This window comes from Thamnophis elegans, chromosome 4, assembly GCF_009769535.1.
Source record: "Thamnophis elegans isolate rThaEle1 chromosome 4, rThaEle1.pri, whole genome shotgun sequence".
In the NCBI taxonomy this organism is placed as follows: Eukaryota; Metazoa; Chordata; class Lepidosauria; order Squamata; family Colubridae; genus Thamnophis; species Thamnophis elegans.
The window spans coordinates 111,863,449-111,879,918 of record NC_045544.1 but is presented as its reverse complement, the minus strand read 5'-3'; the positions used below and the strand labels follow the sequence as shown (position 1 = coordinate 111,879,918).

The window sequence follows — 16,470 nt, the reverse complement described above, 5'->3', positions numbered from 1 at the left end:
AGGATTGTGGTATAACAAATACAACAATGTGTTTGGGATGGTTTCCACCACTGTAATAAACCAATGTGGAAAACATAACATAATTTCACGAGAGAGAGAGAGGGAGGGAAGGATCCAGTGTTCAAAAAATACATTTTGTCTTATTATCTTTGGATATTTTGGAGACTTTCAGAGTTATTTACTTTTTCACATTTTCATTTATTTCTTATCTTAATGTCAGTGTTTCCAAATATAGTATGATATGATTTATATGCTATCTAAAATTAAACTATTTTTTTTAAATCTTAAAAAATAATACACAAAAAGGCTTTAAGATTTAAAAACAAAGGAAAACTGTTTTCTGGTGGTGTTCCCCCGCCCGTTTTTTAGGGCTAGAAGAGATAGAATTTAGGGATAGATCTAGAGATAGAATTCTATGTTTGTGTCCATAGCTTATGCAAGATATGCTTCTTTACAATTCTCTTTCTATTACCATCTCATCTTCTGTTCCATGTAATGTCAAAGTTTGAATGATTTTCCTCAGTATATTGGATTATTGCTTTATACTTATAATTTCATGATATTCTTCTGCTGCTGGACACATGTCTTTCTTTTTTAAAATGTATATTTTATTGATTAATTCTAATATTTATTTTGAAGGACTTTGGATGGAAAATTGACTTAAAATGTTAATATAAATAAAACAACATTGCTTCTGAAATTGTGGGGCGTTGCAAAATCAGGTTACTGTATTGATGTGGGAACTTGCTTTCAAAAAAGGAGGTCAGGCCTCTATTGATAGTTATTGATTTCAAGAAGCTAAACTAAAATATAATGTACAGTATGAAATGTACAATTAACAATGACAAATGTCTGCCTGCAGGCTTATAATTTTAAATAAACAGACATACAAATAAAAAGAAGAATGGGAACAGAATAATTCAGTCAAATCTCTGATCCGGCTTGCTCAACGTTGCCTAATCTGTCAACAGCTCCCTGGGATTTCAGATGCAAGATTTTATGTATTTATTTTATTTATTTGTTCATTTTCTATATTTCCTAGGCTTATCAGGGTGATTGAACATATTAACACTAAGGCATCCTATATACAAGAGAGTTGTACTATCATGGAGATATGGGCTTTCTGGAGTGGAAAAACAGGAATAGGAAAATATGGTAGAGAAAGAGAAACTCTTAGTTCAAAAACAATCAATTATTGAATAATAAATAATGCCTGCCATGTGGCTCATTCTGAAGAGTGGGTAGAATATCTTTGTGCTTTTATCAGAGTATTGTGGCTGATAGTATTGTATGCTGAGGAGAGAAACTTCATCTACATTTAGTGGAACTGCTTAAATGAAATATGTTTTTCATCTTTCCCCCCCAGTCTGCTGGAAACCATGTTTCACTACACAGATGAACCCAGATTCACCATAGAGCAAATAGATCTACTTCAACGCCTGCGGCGTACTGGTATGACACGCCACGAAATCCTCCATGCTTTGGAAACCTTTGACCGTCTTGACCAGGAACATAGTGACAAGTTTGGGCGGCGGTCTGCCTATGGGAGTGGATCCTGTAGTAACAGCACCAACAATGTTCCAGCGTCTTCCTCTACAGCCACAGCTTCCACACAGACCCAGCACTCTGGGATGTCCCCATCTCCAAGCAACAGTTATGATACCTCCCCACAACCTTGCACTACCAATCAAAATGGGAGGGAGAGTAACGAGAGGTTGTCTGCCTTCAATGGGAAGATGTCGCCCACACGGTACCCTCTGGCAAATAGCATGGCTCAAAGGTCATATAGCTTTGAAGCCTCGGAGGAGGACTTGGATGTAGATGATAAAGTAGAAGAATTGATGAGGTAGGCAAAGTTGTATATTATGGATGAAGAATTAGCCATTCCCAACTTCTTTCTCTTCCCGTTCCCTGCAAAGGCACTTCAGGAAGTTGGATAGTTCTGAATTGCTTTGTTTACTTTCCCAGATCAAAGCTTAGTTGTCTTAGGACAGTTGGATTGAAGGGAGAACTTAGCTCTTTGTTCATCTGGTGCATTCTTCACAGCCTTAGTTTGGATTTGGATGATTATCTAATGCAAAAACTGACATGGTGAAACTACCAATGAGTGACACTTCTGACATGGCAACTAATCATTTGAACCCTTGAATGCATTGTTTAGGTCCAGAAAGGTTCAAGCATAACAGTTTCCCCAACCTAGTGTCTTTCAATCATCCTCTATTAGAATAGGTCAAGAAAAGCTGTTGTGGGGATCTTTTTTGGTTTAATGAAGAAAATAGATACTCCAAAATAGAATTCTGATTCCAAGCACTGGACTTGGAAGACAGTTGCTTTGTGTAGTTTAGCGGAATATAGGCCAGGAGTGAATATGGATTTTTAAAAGACCCAATGTGTCTACATTAATATATAAACAAATAATCAGACATAGTTAAGAAAAAAAACCCCACAATTATTTGGATTAATATATGAGTCAGCAATAAAGTAATATGTATTGGCTATAATTATGCAAACTCTAAAATTGAACTCAGCATATATATATATATATATATATATATATATATATATATATATATATATATATATATATATATATATATATATATGTTATATTTATGCTGATAAATAAATAAAGGGAGACTAGTATAGATCTATTTCAAGCTATTTAGCTCTCATCAGCTAGCCATACCCAAGTTTTTGGGAATCGAACCTGTGCTCTATTGCCTCCCAGGCAGGGAGTTAACCATTTGAGCTACAGAGAACGACTCCTTTATCAGCTGGCCAGGGTGGGAGGTATATACTTAAAGTCACAACCCCTGGTATGCCCAAGTATGGGAGGAAGAGTGGAAGTGTGACCTTCCTCCCATACTTGGGCATACCAGGGGTTGTGACTTTAAGTATGTATGTGTATATATATATGTATATGTATATGTATATGTATATATGTATGTATGTATGTATGTATGTATGTATGTATGTATGTATGTATATATATATATATATATATATATATATATATATATATATATATATATATAATGTGTTTTTTTTATTTGTGCTGATAAATAAATAAAGGGAGACTAGATATATATATACATACACACACACACACACACACACACACACACACACACACAAACAAACACATTATCCACACCAGAGTATCATATTTATGCACATTAAATTGTATTTTACATGGTTTATCTGATTTTGCCAGAATAAAAAGAAACAAAGAATCAAGGAAGATAATGCTTAAATTTAGAATTACTTTTAAGACTGAAAGTACTACTGTAGTATGGTTTTTCATTCAGTTATAAAAGAATGAAAATTTAAAGAAATTTAAAGAGCTATGGATGTGACTTTTACTTTTTGGCCATGCAATGTTGGAACAGCAGATTTGTATATCTATTGACTGCTTCACCACATCAGTTACTAAAATTTGGGTCTATTACTTCTCTTTATTACTCAGCAAAGCATGTTTTCTACCCAGTGTCCATTCTCACAAATCCATTCTAATTAGTTTCATAGTGAATATTGCTTCTTTTCCTAGCATTGAGAAAATGAACAGTGATAATTAGGATAGATTTAATAGTCTAGAGCAGATAGATTTATGAGGCGTAATTATGAAATAGCCAATTCTGTCTTCCTGACCTGTTTGTGGAATTTGTTGCTCCATTTTGCTTCTCACTCCCACAGAAACCCATTCATACAGATCAGCTTTATGTTATGCTTTGCACTGATGTGTGCAACACATGAGCCACAGTGGTGCAGTAGTTAGAATGCAGTCCTGCAGGCTACTTCTGCTGATCACTGGCTGCCAGCAGTTTGGCAGTTCGGTTCTCACCAGCTCAAGGTTGACTCAGCCTTCCATTCTTCTGAGGTTGGTAAAATGAGGACCCAGATTGTTGGGGGCAATGTACTGACTCTGTAAACTGCTTAGAGAGGGCTGTAAAGCATCATAAAGCGGTATATAAGTCTAAGTGCTGTTGCTATATTCTTTAGTTCCCCTTAATGAATTTCAGAGTAGCTGTTCACTGAGTAACATGTGTGTTGGTTGTAGGAAGATACTAATTGCAGTACTACAGATCTCCACACCAAAATAAAGAAGATGGGGTAGAATCATTCTATATGTAATACCAGACACATTTAAATTGTCCCTACTTCTAATAAATTTAATAAATAAACAAAATAACCTCTGCTTTTATAAATGAAGCAATAATTTGCTTCAGGTACAATCTGGTTCTTAAATCTAGGTGTCAATGTGGTTTGCTCTGGTTTCTCCTTTTAGCAATATTTCCTTTGTGGGAGCCTCATTTAAAGATAGAAACTGTTACTGCTGCTGTTTCCCCTCCTCCCACCCCACCAAGATGTTAGTTGCAGAGATTTATTTATCCCCTGTAATGAAACTTTGTACATTCCATATGACTTGCATGAATTTATACAGACCGCGACTCATCCATTTTCCTTGTATGCTTTGATCCACCAATGACACTGATTAAAAGAAATGTCTGCTGGCAAAGGCAATATATCAACCCCCTCCCCATCATCCACCACAAATGCATCTTCAAATTCTACTTTGCTCCTCTCTCTCTGTCTCTTTTTATTTTTCTAACTCCACACGTTTTGATAGGAGGGACAGCAGCGTGATAAAAGAGGAAATCAAAGCCTTCCTGGCCAACCGGAGGATTTCTCAAGCAGTTGTTGCACAGGTTACAGGTAAGAGCTTGCAAATGTCCCCTTTTCTATTCTGAAGTGTTGCTACATCATCTTGCTCATTTGCTGGTTAGTGCAGGTGTTGGCATATTGCGAGGCATTCTGCATTGCAGTAGATATCTGTCAGGGTAGTTATAATATATGCCTTTGATTTAATATCCATTGTCATACATGTCATGGAACTTCCTCAGTGAATCAGTGCTTTTATTCTCCTTCTCTAATACTGCCTGATTTTTTCCTCAGCCCCCCTCCATTCAATGGTTCATACTAGCAGGATTTTCCCCCTATAATATTATAATGAGTATCAAGTACTTTTGAAATGGCTTTTTTAAAAATTCTAAAAGTCACATGTGGTGATCTTGTTTCAGTGTAGAAAAGTGCATCCTTTGGACTAGCTGATTTCAGGAAGACATTAGTTCAGTTCACAGGACATTTACTTGGAAAAGTTTTTAATTATACTTGGTATATTACATCCATAATTTGACCTTTCTACTTAAGCTATGTGGGTAATACTACTCCCACACATGCTTGGTTTCTCAATGCTTACCTTTTACAGATAGTCCCCTGGTTAAGAATGAGTTCTGTTCCAAGGTCTGTCCTTAAGTTGAATTTGTATTTCAGCCGGAACAATATTATTGTATAATACCGTGTAAGTGAATATTGTGTAATGATCTTGAACTATTTTATATTTAATTCGAATCATTTTCTATTTAATTTAAATTTTGCTACAATAGGTTGTGTCTTTAAACAATGTGTTCTTACCCAATGACTTGCTTGATTTGTAATATTCATATATAATAAAGATGCTGTACAAATACAATGTGCAGACATATATAGTATATGTAGAAGTCTTTAAGAAGATGTTGGATAGCCATTTGTCTGGAACGGTATAGGGTTTCCTGCCTAGGCAAGGAGTTGGACTAGAAGACCTCCAAGGTCCCTTCCAACTCTGCTATTGTATTGTATAGTAATTTTATATTTGTATTCCACCTTTTACTCTAGGATTTTAAGATAGCATACACAGTTCTCTCTTTCATCCCATTTCCCCCCCATAATTTCTAGTGTAGTGACGATCCAAAATGAACTCAGTAAGCTTCTTAACTTTGGAGGAATTTGGATATTCTCAGTATTAATACAACATTTTAACTATATGAAACTTGGTCCTCCAAGTGGAGACTCTTTAAATAAACTGATCCCCATTTATAAAAACACATTGTTGAAATAGTTATTTCCAATCAGTTCAAAATTTCAGGAAGAAGAGAGAAAACTCTCTGTATAAGGGGACTTACTCAGGTGAGTATATATTTTAAATTCGGATTTAATGTCCAGTTCAATTTCCTGTACATCTAATTTAAAAGTAAGAGTGCTTAAAAAAACCCTCTCCGAATTAATGTAGGTAATACTGGTCTACATGGATCAGTAATCTGACTTAGTAAATCCATTGCTTACTTTGCTACTGACAGTGCTTATGTTTTGAGGCATCTCAAAAGAAGATGTAATCTAAGAATTATCTCTAGTTGCCTTTGCTTGATTTTGTTGCATGGTTAATTCAAAAGTTGACATTCTGTAAAACAAGTTAGAGAGCTTTGGTGACTAGTAGTTGGAGTGATTGGAATGAGATAGTTGCTGCCTTCTGAGCTTAGAATTTGTTCAGGTAGTCCTCAGATGATGACCATTCCTTTAATAATAGTTCAAAGTTACAATGGCCTTGGAAAAAGTGACCTACAACCTATCTTGACCATCACATCACCCCCGCAGTCACATGCAATTCAGGTGCTTGGCAACTGACTTGCATTTATGACAGTTGCAGTGTCTTGTGATTATATTATCGCAATTTGCAGCCTTCCCAACCGGCTTCTGACAAACAAAATCAATTGGGGATGTCAGATTCGTTTTAACAACTATGTGAGTCACTTAATAACCATGTGATTCATTTAACAACTTTGGTAAAAAGGGTCACAAAATCATGTCTGGCGACCTGATGACTTGTTAATGACCACATCGCTTAGCGATCAAAATTCCATCCCAATTGTGTAAGTCAGGGACTCTTTGCTACTTTATCAGAATGACTCCTCAAATATCAGTGGTTAACATGGCTAGACTTATATTGACTATGGCCTACCAGCATTCCTTTTATGGCCCCCTGAATGGGTGAGGCCAAAAAAATTGTCCCAGTTGTTCATTTTTGGAGGAATTGAGGAAGATTGTAAGGACAAATTACATGCTTTAAACCTTACAGAACTAAGGATTAGTATCTGTAGGACACAGAAATAATTTCTCAAGTATGCATCAGGTATCTAACATATGTATAATGTATATGATGCATATTTTTCTATGCAGTTGATATAGAGAATTACTTATGAACAGTTGTGAATTTCAAATTTCCATTTTCAAAGTAGATAGAGGGATTTACTGAGTTCCTTTACTCCAATCTCTTCACTTTTATTTCTTCCCAATCTCTCATTAACATATAAAATGTTGTAGAAAACAATAGCTGATATTATAGTAACTTAAAAATCTGGCTGGTGTTCTTCTCCAACAGCTTCCAGGATAATTTAGAAATGAAGCAATATCACCACAGTTAGGGGAATAAACACATGACTTCCAACAGTTCATTTAGTGACTGTTCAAAGTTACAATGGCACTTTAAAAAGTGACTTATGACCAGTTTTCATACACTTGCAGCCTCCCCATGGTCACATGATCAAAATTCAGATGTTTGACAGATGGTTCATATTTATGATGATTGCAGTGTCCCAGAGTCATGTGATCAGCTTTTGCGACCTCCAGACAAGCCAAGTCAATGGGGAAGCCAGATTCATTTAACAGCTGTGTTAATAACAACTGCAGTGATTCACTTAACAACTGTTGCAAGAAAGCAAAACTCACTTAACAAATGTCTCACTTAGACTTAGCAACATAAATGTTGGCCTCAACTTTTGGCCTCAACTGTGGTTGTAACTTGAGACTACCTGTTCAAAGTTACAATGGCACTGGAAAAAGTGACTGATGTATCTTTTCCACAGTTACAACTTTTGTAGCATCTCTTTGATCATATGATCAAAATTCAAGTTCTTGGCATCTGGTGACCATTGCTGTGTCCCAAGGTCATGTGATCATGTCAGAGCACTCTCACAAGCAGAGTCAATGGGGAAGCCAGATTCACTTAACAACTGGGTTAATAACTTTTCAGCGGCAGTGATTCACTTAACAACTGTGGCAAGAGAGGTCATAAAATGGAACAAAACTTACTTAACAAATATCTTACTTAGCAACCAAAATGTTGGGCTCAATTGTGGTCATAAGTTGAGAACTACCTGTACAGCATATACAGAGAGGATAGGGAATCTATAATCCCCCAGACCTTAGTCAATTGCCTCTCCTATCATCTTTCATACTAATCCCTGCTGTAGCTGTATAATAAGCCTAACAGTATTTCTCTGCCTGGAAATGGCCTAGACGCCAGCTAGTTGCAACTGATTCTCCTCACACAATGTAGTATTATATCTCCAGAGTGATTTCTGTAAAAATGCAGAGTACTCAGATGATCTTTGAAACTCTGGAAGCCTTGCAGCTTATTTTGGTTATATGTTGCTCTTTGAATTTGTGATATAAGTGTGTAGAATATTTTTAGTGTGTGTTCCTTGTCGTTCAGAAGAAGATAATATTCAGTTAGGCCATAATTAGTGCCTTTGTTTCCTATGTGCCAATCATGTAAGTAAATAATAAGCAGAGTGTTTTCAGAAGTGAAGGCTTTACTGTTAACATTCAAATTATTCAACACTTGAAGGTAGACTTTTAGGCATTCGTGGTCAAATTTAATGTTTCAGTGAATACCCAGGTGAACAGAAGCTGACACATCCTGTACATGGGGCACAGTTAAACACAACATCTTTCTGCAGATTTAAATGCAAATTCATTATTTAAGCTCAGTTGCTGCAGATTCATAATAAGAAAGTTATGTGTATGGCTGTGCAGAACCTTGGACACTCATTTAGTCAATGCTGTGTAATGCCTCTTTTGGCAAAACAAGTTTCAAACTACTGTATTACCTTTGGTCATTAAGATCCTTTCTATTCTTGCTTTTGGAATTTTTGTCCCTCTTCTTTGGAAACTCTTCTAACTCAGAAATATTCTTAAATCTTTCCCCTTTTTCAATAACAATCAACTGTGGGGACTGCAAAGACCACTTCAAAACCCTGGTGAAAAATATCCACCCTCTTTTTGTCTTCAGTTTTCTTCACTGACATAAATGCTTCATTTCCTTTTCTCCAAGTGTTATCTCACATGGTTGTGGTTGAACAGTTCAATCTTTGTTTTATCAGTCCAAAGCACTTTGTTCCAAAATGTTTCCAACTTATCAAAGTTTCCTTTTGCATATTTTAAAATATAATTTCTGTGATGAGGTCAGAGAAAAAGTTTCTTTCTGTCAACTCTCTTGATACAAATCTTTGCTCTGTAGGCAACAGTGTACTGTGGACAGTTAAACTCTTCAGCAAATCGTGATCCTTGGGATCTCTTTTGCAAATCTTGACAGGTTCTGGGTAGCTCCCACAATTTTTCTTGATCTTCCAGTTCTGCCTTGACTTCAGCAATTCCATGGAACTTCCTTCCCCTCCTTCCCTACGTTACCAACCAATTGTTCTCCTGAATGTGAAGGAGTGATTGTTATGAATCAGAGCTGATAATGACAAGTTCTGAAGAAGAGGATAAGCTCGATTTTTTTTGAGAATTTTTTTTATTGTTTTAGTTAAACAAAAAGACAAAAAAAAATCATCTTTCGTTACATCTTGTTGAAAGCGTATCGATTGGTTACAAATATATTCCGTGCGTTTCTTCCACAAGAAACTCAGTCATTCAAATCAGGTTGTACATTTTAAGTCAAGAAAGAAAAGTTATGTATTTTGCTATTCCTGTACTATAATTCTCATTTAGTTACCATTGTTTAAACATGTTTTTATCTAGAATCATTTATATTAAAAGACACAACCACCTACTGGCATTCATTTGCAATTTCAATAGATCTCCAATAACATTGCACCTTTATAATATTCTAAAATTAATTCGGTTAAGTAAGATATCTAAGCATCCCCCCCCCCCCGTAACACACCTGTATGTATCATTAAATATTGTCCATTAACATTTCATTGTTATTATTGTAGTTAACTAAGAGTTATTTGCTGTTTATCTCACTTCTCCTCTCCAGGCCCACACAATATTATAGCTTTATAGCTGTCTTTAGACAATGATTTATTAATAAGGTTTATAGGACTTCTCCCTCAATCCCAAATTAGTTAATTACGTGCTAAGAAAATAAACATTAGACATCTAAGACAATCTAAAAGATATTAATATTTCTACTTAACAATCACCCAAAATATACATTAACATTTCTATGGCCTGGTTATTTATCCTAACTAAGGTTATTATTTCTCTATTAGTATCATAGTAAATTTATGTTAATGAACAAACATTCAATGGTAATCTAGAACAGTTTATAAGGTACTAAAACCTCTACTTAATAATCATCAATAATTAACTAGCTTTTTTCTATCAACTAGCATTATTAACCAGTATCTTTCCAGTAACAAAATGGTCTTTCCTCTCTCGCCAGCTGTTGTGTCGATTCTCTTTCCAGGACCTTTCCAGGTTTTAAGACTTCTCTCCGCACTTTGAAGCTTAAACGATCTCTCATATAGTTTTGTTGCCCTTGAGTTGTTATTAGTGTAAGCTTAACTTTGGTTGTCAGGTTTATTTCTGAATAGATTTGTCTTATTAACTCCACCTTTTTCGCTCTTTCTTTTTCTCCTACATCTTGGAGTTTGGGGTGGAGCACCAAATTATCAAAGTCACTTTTCCAGCTTCCCTTCTTTCCACCTTCACTCATGTTTACTCCATTAATAAGTTCATCTGACTTCTTATTTTTGTTTTCTGTATTTTCATTTGCTTCTTTAATTTCTGGGGCTGCAACCCCATCATCTTTTTTTGTGATACCCCATAGTCTGTCCCATTTCTTGTCAAATCTCTCAAGTCCTTCTGAGAAGTTTTGAAGTCCAGCCAAAATGTTTTGAATTATCAAGTTTTCTTCATCTGAGTATTGCTCCATTTTTAGAGTAAGAAGAAATATAAAGAAAAAGCAAGGAAAGGAATTTGGTACTATCTGCCACTCTAGCCTGTCACAGATTTTGAAGAATATATCTATTTTTATTTTAAATCTTAAGCAAATGTTCATTTATGGTTTTCAAAGAAGAAGGGTTCTAAAGTTTTTCTTTCCTTTTCCAATTCTTGCCAAAATATTTTCCACACGCACCAGCAGAACACTATTTGTGACCTTGGGTCTTTTATCAGGTTTTAGAAAGAAGTTCCAAACCTTTCTGTTGCACAGTCAATGTAGTCAGATAAGAGTGAACAAAGGATACATTGTTACAACAGCAAAAGAAAAAAAGCTTCAGACTTGGGCTTCCAAGTGGCAGATTCAACTATTTTAAAACCTTTTTCCTTAAGTATCTTTAATATGATATTGTAACAAGTAGAAGGAGAAATTTATTAAAGTAAAAAGAGTTTTAATTTAAGCCAAAAAAGTTAAAGTAGTAAAAGGAAATAGAGAAAAAAAAGATCCCTTCACTTCAAGCAGAGAAACAGGAAACATTGCAATCACTTCAATCCACAAAAGATTGTTACAGGCAAGAGCAAAAAAACTTTCTAAGGGATTAAATATGCCGCTTTGTTCTTGCTTAAGGGACTAATTTAGCTTAAGAAAAGAGTTTCTTAGGGCAATCTTCTAAAAGAAAAGAAAAAAAACCTCACCAGATGGAAACACTTTCATTTCTCTTTCTGGATTATCTCCAACTATGTCAGCCGGGGGGGGGGAGGGGCTGCCTGTTGCCGCCGGTTGGAAGCACTTCCCTTGGGTCGATCAGGGACTTTGCGATGTCCCTGCGACCAACAAGGTCTTGTCTTCCCAGTCACCGTCTCTTCGGGACTGTTTAGGTCTTGCTGGACCATCCAGGGGCAAAAGTGTCATCGGCGGATTCGGACTGTCAAGTCCGCACAATGTAACGTTGCGACGTTGGCTCCTCCTCCTCAGCTGGATTTTTTTTTTTAAAGGAACATTCCATGATTTTCAGCTTCACCATGCCAGTCATGCAGTATTTTCCATTCTACGTTTCTGTACTCTTTTACAAATTGCTTAAATATGCTTATTCTTAATTACCTTGGAGAGGCTTTGGAAATCTCTTTGCTGCAATTACCTTACAGAAAGTCAGCAAGGGTGAAGCTTAGATTCTCTCTCTGCTCAAAATCCAATCCTCCACATCCAAACCTGACGTGAGTCCGGTCAATTTCACTGTCCTCCCCTCACCATTGAAGAGTGAGGAAGAGAGTGTGAAATTGACCACAAAACCTAGAGCACTTTCTGTTACATAGAAGAACTCTGAGAAAAGGGAAAGTCTGCTTTAGCTTCAGATTTATAGGGGGCAGAAAAGGTTCATTCATCCAATTGCCCTGTATGAATGTGATTAACAGCAAGATGTCCTCAGACACTGCTGAGGCCATCCTGTCACTGCTCATGAATACCATGATAAAGGATAGTTCTGCCTTCTAGCTGAGACTCAATATCAGGAAGAAGAGATGCCTGCTAGGCTACCACTGGGCCATTTGAACTCTTTCAGTAGAGGAAGGGAAAAGAACTTGTCCTCTATTGTCTCTCCTTGACTACCGTTGTTTAATGCTACATATTGTCACTGCCTGCTAGTCAAAAGTAGCATAGGTTATAGAGAAGCTGTTACTAAAAGTTTGCTGTAATTCTTATTTTCTCCTTTGCAATGGAAATACCAGCCTCCACAAGGTTACTCTTTCCCCTAACCAAAACTATAAGAAATGGAAGAAAATAGTTCCCTAAAAGAAGTATCCGGTCTGTCTGGCAGCCAATATACAAATGGCCACGAAGGTGAGGAATTCAGCAGCCACATCTAAGGAGTCAGTTCTGCAAAAGGCCAATTGGAGCTCAAGATATTGTTGACTTACATATTATTGTTGATACAGAAGCTTCTCTTCCATGGATCATGAATTGCCCAGGAGGAGGGGCTGGAGCTAGCATAAAAGGGAAAACGACCTTGGGCTGCTCTAACATCAGACTGGTGGCAATATGGAATTTCTGGGTGAGGACACATCCTCAGCAAATAGTCTCTGCTGACATCTTCATTCTCTGCTTTCTTTTTCTGTGACTCTTCTACTCTTTTCTCTCTTCTTTGCACTCTTTTAGTCTCTCTCCTCTGTCAGAACCCTATCCGACTGTTTCCCTTTCTCACCATTTGCTTTCCAGATAGTTTCCCTATCTCCATCCTGACTTCTAGCACTGAATACCATCTTTCTCCCTATTCCTATCCTACTCTCCCAAGTTCAGCAAAATATAAGAGCTATAAGGGTTTCAAAGGAAGTTTGAGGAGTAACATCTGTCTTGGGAGGAGGGAGGATGCTGAGGGTTAGTAGACTTCTAAGGATGCCAGCTTGGATGTGAAGCAAACTAGACCATTCTGGATGAATTTTACCTACTTGTTTATTAGGACTCTCATTAAAAAAATAAAGACATTCCTGTTCTTATTGATGACTTTCCTGGAAGGATTAAAAGTAGGAGATGGTTAGAGGAAAAAAGCCCCCAAAGCCATCACATAAAAATACATCTAAAATAAAAAAGGGTCAAAGTTGGTATTGTTTGTCACATTAAAAATATTTGTATGATTATTGTATAAAGGGGTCCTATGTTGAAATCCTTCATAGAACTGCTAATGTGGAAGCTTTGTTTGCCTGTTTGTTATTCTTTTTAGAAACTATATTTTTGGGTTTTGGTAATGAGATAAACAAGACAGTGGCAGGCTGGGCATGGTGTTATTAATATACAGAATAAGGCAAATGACAATATGAACAGCTAAGAATAGCTTGCACAGAACACTCAGTCATGGTTCAGCTCTTTCTTTAGTGCTTGCTCCCTCTAAAGGTCAGATTGGAGAATAACACATGTTGGGAGCAGAAAGTGGGAGATAGAATTATAGGCTCCTTTACAGGAATTCAGTATAATCAGTGCCAAAAAGAATTGTGTGCAGAAGGGATCTTTTAAATTACTATTTTAAAATTGATGGGAAAGTAAAATTTAAAATGAACATTGAAATATGCTTTAAAGGAAAGCATCTCCTCAAATGTGAATTTTATAAAACATTTAACCCTGTTCATTATCAAAAGCGCTCTCCCGGTTCAGTCTCAAGATGGAGGGGGCTGAGTGACTAAAAGAACTTCTCCTCCAGATGTTTGGTCTATTTATTATGGGAAATGTAGTCCTGAAAGATAGTACATTGTGGTAGAGTTATGTTAAACTGACTATGCTCTCTATTTGAAAACATGCTGAGATGTAGTCACATGTGCCAACACCTTATGTGTTTCTCAGTTCCCTCTCCCCCCCCCCCACTACAAAATGCATAAATCCAGCATCTAGGAAAATATCACCACCTTCTTTGTGTGTGAGGGGAAAGGGGTTGTTTGACTGTTTCTCTCCCTGCATTTTGGGCCAAGCCAGCGCTAAATAATGGCTGACTGCCCTTCACTCTCTGGTGTTCCATGTGCCTGCTTTGCTCATTCTGACCAGTGCAAAATGAACAGCTGAGTGAGTCATTCCATTTCCTGGTGGACGTGTTCATAATGTCCTCTAAGCTGATATCTTGAACTCCCTCTTCCTCCTCCTCCTCTCACTCCACTGTTCCCTATCTTTGCAAGCAGTCGGAGCAATTAATCACAATAATGTCATTTGAAAATTAGGTCTCTTCAACTTAAGAGCTCAAAGCTTTTATTAAAAAAAGGCTGGTGTTTTTGTAACGTACAGTGTGTGTGTGTGTTCTTCCCCATAGACAGCAAAACCGTGAGATTACTGATTGAAGGGGGAGAGTGGAATCTAACCCCCTTAACTGAGAAGTGTAATCATTTCTATCTGCAGTTTCAGGTTGCTTTTTGAAAGCCCATTATGTACTAGAATAGGTTTGAGAGGTGTGCATAAGCATGTCCATAGGCTTCAGCATGAAAGTGTTATAACCATAAGAAGAAATAAGGGTTGCCTTATTTCAGAACAAGCAAATGCAATCTTTTATTTACATTAACATTCCTTTAAACATTTTAATTCTGCTTTTCTAGTGAGAATTTCCTCAGCATTTTTTTAAAGTCAGGTAATGATAACCGGTAATGGTAAGCAGGACCTCTGACAGAGGTAGAGGGCATTTTTTGCTATATGAACTAGAGAATCAAAGGAATGATCCTTGGATGCAAAGCTTATACTTTCTCTTTAAAATTCCAAAGTATAGGAATTCCAGAGCTTAAGATGTATGGCCTTTGCAACATCAATAACACTAAACCAAGGACAGACAAGGTGGTTGTGATGTCCAAAAGTTTTGTGAAAGCAGAGTGATCAGCTAATGGCATTAAGAAAAAGAGTTGGGGGCAAAGGAAGATTTGAAACCACAAGGAGGCAGATGTGATAGAATTCTTTTGAGCAGTTCTTTCACAAGTATGGCAATAAACAAAATTTAGGCTGCACTTTTAAATACACTTTGCCAGGAATGCATCATGCTAAACCTAGTGGTAAAGTTGTGAGTAAGGCTATGTAGAATTGCAATGCATGTTTTTAGTTCCTAGTTGCAACAAATGCATCTTCCATAAAAATTTGAGAAGATATATTGGATAAAAATTACAGGCCATACCTGCTTGTACAGGAAATGCTTTAAATAACTTATAAGAAATGAACAAGTGTGTGTTTTAGCAAGCCCTTGAGACAAGAGCTCCAAAGATATGGGATCAGCTTCAGAAAATAAGGACTTATTCCATTATTGTTTTTAACTCATGCTAGATAGTGTTTTGTCAGCAGATCTTAAAAATGCCAATTGATACAAAGGAGTTGAGCTTTCAAGCACAATAATTTTAGGGAGATAGGATTGAAAAACATTAACATGAAAGAGAAAAGAAGTGTATTGTTCAATTGGTGGCATATGGGAGACAAAAACATGATAAAGAACTTGGTGGCTTACCAATTGCTTAACTTGTCCTGTAAATTCCTGATGGATTGGGGGACAACTCTACTTTCTCATGCTCTAAAACCATATTTCTTGACAGTGTTCAAAGTTGTTCTCCATTTTCTAAGACATCTTTAGATTTTACTCTCTTCCCTTTTTATGTCGGAAACTTGTGATTTTCTTTCATCAAAACAAACAGGTATTTTCAGAAAATCATATTACAGGCCAAATGACAGGTAGATTCACTGAGCCTTGTTCAGATTCTTTGTAAGCAGCTTAAAGCTTCTTTGCATAGATAGTGCTTTGCTATTCAAAGAACAAAATTGGCTATGTAGAGCAGAGGAGATATTTGATGGATTTTTCTCCCATGTTTCTCTTTGTCTCCCATGCAGGCATCAGTCAGAGTCGGATCTCCCACTGGCTGTTGCAACAGGGATCAGACCTGAGTGAACAAAAGAAAAGGGCCTTTTACCGATGGTACCAGCTTGAGAAATCAAATCCAGGTAAACAAAATCAAGTTAAGATACTCTGGCTGTTTCTTCTAAACTATGCCTTTAATCACGGGCTGTGAGTGTTGTTAACCAGCAGAGAACACAATCTCCTCACACTCTTTCCCCAATCACAGCCTGTCAAAGATATTCTTTGAAAGTGGCAACTGAGGCAAATAGGCTTGACTATAATTGGGGTTATTATTTTAATTTTTTTCCCAACT

The 16,470-nt window shown here is 36.7% G+C and overlaps 1 protein-coding gene across 11 annotated transcripts in view; it reads left to right on the top strand.

The window, feature by feature from the left end:
* Nucleotides 1-16,470, top strand: part of HMBOX1 (homeobox containing 1) — a 125,681-nt gene that overhangs the window by 75,014 nt on the left and 34,197 nt on the right. For all 11 annotated transcript variants that reach the window (XM_032216221.1, XM_032216220.1, XM_032216215.1 and 8 more), the window contains 3 exons: nucleotides 1,367-1,846; nucleotides 4,628-4,713; nucleotides 16,151-16,261. In XM_032216221.1, the coding sequence (XP_032072112.1) occupies nucleotides 1,367-1,846; nucleotides 4,628-4,713; nucleotides 16,151-16,261 (677 nt within the window). The remainder of the gene's footprint in view (nucleotides 1-1,366; nucleotides 1,847-4,627; nucleotides 4,714-16,150; nucleotides 16,262-16,470) is intronic.